The following is a 9,227-nucleotide window of genomic DNA, read 5'->3' as shown; positions in this document are numbered from 1 at the left end:
AAAACACTATGGATTATGCAGTATACCTGTTAAGAAATGGAGAAACCATGATGATGAATCACAATATTTGCAGGACCTTCTGTTTACCTAAGAATATGGCTAGAAATCTAAGGCTTTTAGCTTCCTCGACTTAAGTATGTGGAGCTGCAAGATCACCAGTGTCAATTTACTGAAAAACATTCATAATACATGAAGTAATACAAATCGTAAGGTTTGTGTGAAAGATCGTCAATTGCTATTGTTATTGCTATTGCTATTGATCCTTAGACAAAGAAAAGCAGAGACTTATTGGAATGTGATGGTGAATGTTTGTCCTGAATGTTATGTCAATCAGTCCTATTGGTTTTTACATATCAATTTACTGGTAGCACTTAGGATATCTAGCATAATGTAGGAACCATGATGTTATGTTAGAAATGTTGTATTCTTGTCAGTAATTCCCATCAATCATTTAAATATTGATATAATTCACAGAACAAATGAACCCTTTGACCTGCTCTTTTTGGTTATGATTCAATTTGATTCATCCTCTTTGGACCATGAATATGTTTACCAAATTGTGTGACCCCTCAGCCAGTTATACCTAAAGACTTTTGAGTATGAGTAAAAGTGATAAACAGATTGACTGGAATATCTCTCCCGAGAGCCAGTGCTATAAACAAAGTTCATACTGATGTTATCTCTCACACAATATGGAAAATGCACATATACTGTACCTGTTTCCTCCCAACAGTAGCCAATATATACAACGGTGCAATAAAGCATCCATGTCGCATATTGATCGGCAGGGGTGAGTAGTGTTTTTTGTCCTGGAAAAAGTCAAGCAGCACTGTTGCTTCCTCTACCTACAATACAAATTATTCATTCATGCACACAGTCTGGGGTTTGCCAAAGGGCATTCTGGGAAATGTAGGTCAGTCGAAGTTAAAGGTGCCATAGAATGGAAAACTGTATTTACCTTGGCATAGTTGAATACGGAGAGTTCGGTACATTGAGCTGACATACCGTGAACCTCAAACACCATTGTTTCCTCCTTCACGTGCAAATCACGAATATGCGTATCACAGCGGTAAAACGGGCGAATTACAACAATCCCTGTGTATGACGTCACACACGGTAGTCCAGCCCCAGCATTTGGATACACCAGCTACTGGAAACACTAACGCTAACACTTACCACTCCGTAATGTTACTCTCAATCTCCGACCAACTGGCTGTTCTTCAAATTCATCAGTTTCCTCCTCTGATAAAGGCTCAAGCATGTAAGGTTGGATGCCAAAGGCCTCCATGGTTCATCTCTCACAGTTTCGCAAACTTCACTTACTTCTGTGGGCTCTGAGGCAGCCATGGATGGCGCCTTGTAAACCAGTCAATCAGAGCAGAGCTCGTCATAATTATTTAAATGAGCCCCCAAATAAGGAAATGCAGCTTGTTTCATTCTGGGACCAAATCATAGGGTTGTAAATGGGCCTGTGAAACCGCATCTGGACATTTTTTGGATCAACCAAAGTTATATACCTTCTTTGTAGACATCAGAGAACAATTTAAATTAATAGATAGATGCATTCTATGGCACCTTTAAGTAAAAGTACACAGTAACTACAAAATGTCACAGTTCAGATAACACACATAACAGTTTTTAGTATAAGTTGAAAAATACCAGTCTCAACTTTTGGCTTTGACGTCTTCTTTCAACCTGTTATCAAGTCATCATATTTTATATTTCAAACACAGCACATCTGGCAAAGTGGCACAACTTGTATAGTTTATTTTTCTTTTTTGTTGCTTGTTTACCAAGAATATAAGTGTGATATCAAATTTCACCACCCACACACTCAGAGCCCGTGAACACTAACAATGCCTGAAATGTTCCCAGCAGCTGGAGGAGAAACACCACTGGTATTCAGAGAACTCATGAATAAATGATTGATTACAGAGTCGGGAGCAATAAAAGCCCCCTGAGCTTAAGTCAAAGGTGCGAGGGTCGAATTAGGATGCAAATTAAATCTAACCTCAATTCAATACATTGAGCCGGCTCACAGCAATGAATCAGGGTACATTAGAATGATGTATGTATTCCAATTTGTGTATTTGTGCTCCTTTGGCCACCAAAGGAATTTGCCTAGTGTTTACCCCTTGACATTTTTAGAGAGATTCTTCACATGTCAATACAATTAGCTCAGGGCTTACAGTTTCATGACCAACCAATATCTTTGGCAAATGACATACAAAAGACACAGGCATTATCAGACAAAGACTGACTGCTTCCGCTATGGTCTAACAACTAGACAATTTAGTACCAATTAAGATATTTAATAATATAAATCTTGTAAAAAATATATTATAAGACTTGTTGTTTTGAAACAATAATATAAAATAGTTGTGTTGTACTTTAAACTGCAGTGATTGATTCTTTTGCCGCTTGGGGGCAGCTTTAAACTCAAGACATACTCTATGACTCGTCAACACATCGTCATTGTAACATTAGAAATATGAATTATTCCAGCTGTGAAGCAGTCTGTACTACTCCGTTCAGTGCCTGGTCAGTAGTATGTATGAATTCATACGCAAAAGAAAGTGCACTCTTAACTGACCACATGTGTGGCTGTGGCGTCAAACAACTGTGAGCATAGGACCAGATCTGTGGAGGAACTCCAGGCCTGAAGGGGGCAGAGAGAGCTCACCCAGACACCCAACAGACAGGATGCAACCCATGTTCCTGGAGGGACCGATTTCACCTGCGCACCTCTAATCAAGCATGAGTATAAAATGTTTGGAGTTAGCTCGGTGAGCCCTCTTTGCTCGGTCTCCTCAGCCTACTGACAGCTCATGTTCAACCACAGACGCAACTGGTATGGACTTCAAATATTTAGTTTGAAAGAATCATTTGTTTGCTGTTTTCTGTTTGAGTTTGATCTGTTTTGAATTTAAATGAGATGTTTAGTTTAATGATCATGATTGATGCGTACTGATGCATACTTTTGTTTCTTAAAGGTTATCAACCTATTCTTCCTCTGGAATTTCACTTTGTGCCATCAATCTGAAAGAAAATAAATCACCAGAACGGAACAGAGTTGTCCCCTTGCATTATTTGTGTTGAACAAGCCGTTTTCAAGTTTGGGCAGAGCTGAATCTGAATCTTAACATCTGGATAACTTGACAGTTGATAACCAACTTATATCCAGCATGGCAGTGAAGACCCCAGGATTAAAGCCTGAAGAAAGGAAAGCTGTCATTGCAAAGGGAGAATTGACTGGAAAACAATGGCGAAGGAAGCTCTTGGAAAAACAGTGAAACAGCTGAAGCAAGAGAGGACCTTGGCTAGAAGTGCCTTCACCAAACAAGCCAACTTCCTGAGCAGAACGTCAGGAAATTTGACAAAGACTGAACTACAAGAGGAGTTCAAGCAGCTCACGTCACTGGCAAGGAACATCGGGGAAACGAATGATGGCTACAGGGCTGGCCTACTGGCAGACCTTGAAGCTGAGACTGATGAAGGTGAAGAAGTCAAGCTGGACGAGCAGCAGCAAACAGACCTGGAAAAGGTAATGGAGGAGTGCGATGCAAAACTGGATGAAGTCCGAAAAACAGTCCAAAACAACCTCTGGCCCAGATATGGGGAAGGTGAGATCGGAGCTGCAATAGAAGAGGCAGAGACAGCCTGTGAGGGACTTCAGGGAATACCTGTCTCCGCCGTGAGTAGAGATGGCTATGAGCTACGGTGGGACAGTGTGAAGAAGCAAATCCAAGGTGCCGCTACAAGCCTATCAGAGTGGGAGTTGTGGATTCCAGCATTACAGAAGGCAAGTCTGGAGGACAGAGTGAAGGAGCTGAAAGCTCTAAACACCAGCCTTGAAGCGAGGAGAGCAGAATTTCTCACAGCACAAAGAATGGCAGAAGAGGAGAGAAGACGAAGAACACCACCACTGCCTGTGCCAGCTCATCAACCAATAGTAAAAATAAAACCAACCAGTCTACCCAGGTTCGACGGATTCAAAAGGAATTTCCATCGATGGAGGAAGGACTGGGAGAACCTGCAAAGGCAGGGGGAGCCGACCGGCTCAGTAGAGGCAAAGAAGTTCCAACTCCTGGACAGCGTTGAGGAGAGAATTTGCCGGGACCTGCGCCTGCCTACTTACAACACTGCTGAAGATATGTTCAGAGTGCTGGAGATCAGGTATGGAAACAAGTCTACAATTGCCCTGGAGATAATTGAAGATCTGGAGAAATTTCCTGCTTTAAGAGCAAACCAGCCAAGGAAAGTCATGGACATGATTCGAACCATTGAGAAGGCCCTGAACGATCTCACAGAGCTCGGAAACACTGGAGCCATAAAGAATCCTCTGGTGATAAGATCCATAGAGCGCAAGCTGCCAGACAATATGAAGAGAGACTGGCTCGTATTCATGGTCAACCCAAGAAATGGCGTGACCCCAGACACTCACTTCGACAGCCTTCTTGGATTCCTGAAGACCCAAGAGGAAATTCTTGAGAGACTGGAGCAGCTTAGTGTGAGTGAAACGCCTGAAAGGAAACTTACTTACCTGGACAAGAAGTATGCCTCCACACGTTCCACAAGGAGGGGAGGATGTATTATCTGTGGAGATGAAAAGCACCGGGAGAAGATTTTCTTTTGCAAGCGGTTTAAAGAACTGAAGCCTGGCGAGAAGCTGAGTGCTGTGGAGAAGTTGGGAGCATGCAAGCGATGCTTAGTCTGTCATGGAGAAGACGAGTACTGTAAAGACACTTACCTGTGCAGGAACAGGGACTGTAAAAAAGGGAGCTCTTCGGACCACCATTTCTTTCTTTGCTCAAGAGGAGACTTCAAGATGAAGGAATCTGATGGAGGAAAATCCACCTGGAGAAAGCAAAAGCTCACAGAGGAGCAAGTAAAATTGATGTCTGAACTCACTCCGGAAATGGCAGAAAGATTCAGGAAAGCGTTTACCAACACCACTGCAAGGGCCAACTGTGTTGTGAAGGATCAACGTGGAGTGGTGGCGTCAAGAACACCTGAGCTACCAGTCATTCTAATGCTGTTAGAGGTAACTGCCAATGCAGGACAGAAGATTGGAACTCTCATTGACTTAGCATCAGATACCAACTACGTCACCCACAGTGCTGCCAGGAGATTGAATCTGCTAAGTGAAAACATCACGCTAATCGTCCATGGAGTCGGAGGGATGGCCATGGAGGTGAAAACCAAAAGATACTCACTCAGAGTGAGGGTCAAGACACCCAACGGCACGGAGAGAGCTCATGAGCTTGTCTGCTATGGCTTGGATGAAATCGCCAAAGTGCACAGAGTAATCAAACCAGAGCAACTCAAAAAATTCTTCCCAGGAACCAACCTGGAAGAGCTCAAAAGACCAAAGCACATTGAGCTACTCATCAGTCACCGGGGAGGAAGACTTGCTCCACAAAGAGTGAAGGTGATTGGGGACCTTGTCCTTTGGGAAAGCCCATTAGGAAAGACGGTTGGTGGAGCGCATCCAGACCTCTTTGAAGAGGTGGATATGGCTGCGCATACATCTAAAACACACTTTGCGCGATCCATGAGAACTACAGCAGTGAAGTACCAAGAAATCACTGAAGCACAGGAGTTCAAAAGTACGGTTGCTGGCAAAAAGTTCTTGGACTGGTGGAGATGGGACAGCATTGGAGCAGCCTTCGAACTAAAGAGTGGAGGATGCCAGTGCGGCAACTGTCAACAAGGAGGCAAGGAAATGAGTGAAGAAAGAGAGCTGGAGATCATAAGGAAAGGGCTAACCTACATCAGAGCAGATGCGCACAGTGATGGACCACACTGGGACACCAAGTATCCCTGGATTCAAGATCCAAGTTCCCTTCCCAACAACAGGAGTGGGGTGGAAGCCACTTTCTTGAGGACAGAGAAACAACTCAAAAAAGAGCCAGAGTGGAGAATGGCATACACAGCTCAAGTCCATGAGATGGTGGAGAGAAGAGCAGCAAAGAAACTCACCAAAGACATCACTGCAAGCTGGAAAGGACCAGTATGGTATGTCAGCCACTTGGTGGCACCAAATCCGCACTCGCTCACAACACCCTTGCGACTGGTATGGAACAGCAGCCTAGAAGTTTAAAGGGCTCAGCATGAATGACCTTCTGCTGAAGGGGCCTGATGTCCTCAATCCCATCCGAGCAGTACTACTCAGGTTCAGAGGAGGTGTCCATGCTGCCCTTGGCGACATCAAGAAAATGTACAATTCTGTGTGGCTGGAAGACCTGGAGATGCACCTCCACAGATTTCTCTGGAGAGACACTGAGGGAGAAATCGAAGAGTATGCCATCACCAGAGTCAACATTGGCGATCGACCAGCAGGGTGCATTGCACAGCTGGCCATGAGGGAGACAGCAAAGCTGCCCATGTTTGCTCACCTGGAGGAGGAACGTAGGATCCTTGATGAGGATGCTTATGTCGACGATGTCCTGACCTCCCATAATGACTTGCTAAAGCTGGACCAGAACACCAAAAGAGTTGAAGAGATCCTGAAGGCAGGCGGCTTCTTCCTCAAGCCCTGGGTCCGGTCAGGCCAAAGTGGGAGGCAGGAGGTTGTGCCAGGAGAACAAGGAGCAGTGGAAAACAGAATACTCATTCTTCCAAACCAGATGAGGGAAGGAGACAACAAAGCCCTTAGAATTGGATACCTCGTTGAAGAGGATAAACTTTACCTCATGACCTCAATCAACTTCTCAAAGAGGAAAAGGAAAATGAGAGTCGGCCAAAATCTCCTTGGTGAAGAGGTGAGAGAGAACACTCCAAACCCACTGACGAGAAGACAACTGCTAAGCCAAGTAGCAAGCCTGTATGACCCGATAGGCCTTGTCACACCTGTCAAACAGAAGGGTGCTATTCTTGTCAGGAAGGCATTTCAGGAAGCTGGAGGCAAAGCTCTGACCAGAGACACTTGGGACAAACCTCCCCCTGAAAAATTGAGGGAAGAAGCCATCCTGCTGTTTGAGGAATACACACGTCTTAGCCAAATCACCTTCCACAGAAGCCTCACACCAGTCGATTGGATTGGAAAACCTTGGGGAGTAACATTCTCTCATCCCAGGAGACCTGAACATTGCTGACCTCGTAACAAGAGGATCAAGGCCAGAAAACCTTAAAGAGGATTCTGTGTGGCAGAACGGACCAGACTTTCTGAAGGACCCTGTGGAAGAGTGGCCAAAAAAGTCAGCCAAAGAAGTCGCTGCATTTGCCAAAGAAGGCATAGACCAGCTCCAAAGGAAGTCTTTCACAGCAGCACTGACCAGAACCAAGGTCAAAAAACTTCCATTGGAGCGGATAACACCGGCCAAACCATTTGAGTACACAACCGTGGACTTATTTGGACCTTGTGAAGTCAAGGATGAGGTGAGAAAGAGAGTCAAGCTCAAGGTGTGGGGAATTGTCTTCTGCTGCATGGCATCCAGAGCTATGCACACAGATGTTGTCAGTGACCAGTCAACTGAAGGCTTCTTACTGGCGTACCAGAGATTCACAGCACTTAGAGGGCATCCGAAGAAACTGTGGTCAGATCCTGGAAAAAACTTTGTGGGAGCCAGACCGGCCCTCAAAGAGCTCTACCTCTTCCTGGACCAACTGGGAAAATCTGAGCTTGAGAATGAAGCTTCCAAGCATGGAACAGAATGGAGTTGGAAAATCCACCCAGCAGACTCTCCTCACAGGAATGGAGCTGCAGAAGCAGCTGTTCGTGCTGTGAAGCGGGCCTTGCAAAACCTGGGAGGAAAAGGACTGTTCACATGGAGTGAGTTCCAGACATTCTTGTTCATGGCTGCCAATCTTGCTAATGAAAGACCCATTGATGCCAGGGTGCAGAGCCGGGAGGACTGCATAGACTACATTAGCCCAAATACCCTTCTGCTTGGACGGACTGGACCCAGAGGAGACCTTGGAAGCTTTAACTTTGAAGGCTACCCCTACAGAAGATTGAGGGCTATTCAAACGGAAATCGACCGATTCTGGAGGAAATGGAGTCAGTTAGCTGGGCCCAACCTATTCGTGAGGACTAAGTGGCACTCAGTGCAAAGGAATGGGGCAGTTGGAGATGTTGTCTGGCTAGCGGACCAAAACGCCCTGAGGGGTCAGTATAGGCTCGCCAAAGTGATCAATGTCAACGCTGACAAGAAGGGCATCATCAGGGATGTTCACATCAGAACTTTTCCTAGCTACCCTGTCCCAACTATGAAGCCTGCTCAAAACCAGAAAGCAAAAAGACTCAAACCCAAAATATCAACTACAGTCCTTCACAGAGATGTCAGGCGTATCATTGTCCTACTTCTGATTGAAGAGCAACACTGAAAGGGCAACTTAAACAAACCCTTCCAATACTAAGGTGCTGTGACCTCCTTGGGTTCAAGAACCAGGAGGTCAAGTGGGAGGTGTGGCGTCAAACAACTGTGAGCATAGGACCAGATCTGTGGAGGAACTCCAGGCCTGAAGGGGGCAGAGAGAGCTCACCCAGACACCCAACAGACAGGATGCAACCCATGTTCCTGGAGGGACCGATTTCACCTGCGCACCTCTAATCAAGCATGAGTATAAAATGTTTGGAGTTAGCTCGGTGAGCCCTCTTTGCTCGGTCTCCTCAGCCTACTGACAGCTCATGTTCAACCACAGACGCAACTGGTATGGACTTCAAATATTTAGTTTGAAAGAATCATTTGTTTGCTGTTTTCTGTTTGAGTTTGATCTGTTTTGAATTTAAATGAGATGTTTAGTTCAATGATCATGATTGATGCGTACTGATGCATACTTTTGTTTCTTAAAGGTTATCAACCTATTCTTCCTCTGGAATTTCACTTTGTGCCATCAATCTGAAAGAAAATAAATCACCAGAACGGAACAGAGTTGTCCCCTTGCATTATTTGTGTTGAACAAGCCGTTTTCAAGTTTGGGCAGAGCTGAATCTGAATCTTAACATCTGGATAACTTGACAGTGGCTTTAATCCCCCCTTTCTTCAAGGTAATTGGTTGAATTTATAAAATCTCCCAAACCAGTTATCAGGTTTCCTTCTTGCTTCATAGATCCCCTTAAAGTGATTGTTATAGTGCTATCTAGAGGTGCATTTCAGACCTAGATAAGACAATGAATTTGGCCCTGATTTCTGATGTGCCTATTAGTTTTCCCACCAATAGCCACCTCGAGGATTAGACGACAGTTTCAGTCTTGATTTAACTGTTACAACCCTTCATTTTGG

At 44.8% G+C, this 9,227-nt stretch overlaps 1 protein-coding gene and 1 long non-coding RNA gene across 2 annotated transcripts; both read left to right on the top strand.

Moving 5' to 3' along the window:
- Positions 1-2,619: 2,619 nt before the first annotated feature.
- Positions 2,620-6,103, top strand: LOC134865177 (uncharacterized). The gene is made up of 2 exons (XM_063884668.1): positions 2,620-2,851; positions 2,994-6,103. Exon 2 carries the CDS (start codon positions 3,263-3,265, stop codon positions 6,101-6,103), a length of 2,841 nt encoding a protein of 946 aa, XP_063740738.1. The 5' UTR covers positions 2,620-2,851; positions 2,994-3,262.
- A 2,320-nt stretch (positions 6,104-8,423) lies between these two features.
- Positions 8,424-8,872, top strand: LOC134863323 (uncharacterized). The gene is made up of 2 exons (XR_010165658.1): positions 8,424-8,655; positions 8,798-8,872. It is a non-coding gene; the product is annotated as an uncharacterized LOC134863323 (long non-coding RNA).
- Positions 8,873-9,227: the final 355 nt, after the last annotated feature.

The sequence above is a fragment of the Eleginops maclovinus genome, chromosome 1, assembly GCF_036324505.1.
Source record: "Eleginops maclovinus isolate JMC-PN-2008 ecotype Puerto Natales chromosome 1, JC_Emac_rtc_rv5, whole genome shotgun sequence".
Classification (NCBI taxonomy): domain Eukaryota; kingdom Metazoa; phylum Chordata; class Actinopteri; order Perciformes; family Eleginopidae; genus Eleginops; species Eleginops maclovinus.
Note: the sequence above shows the minus strand (reverse complement) of the source record. Positions and strands in the feature narration are given on the sequence as shown.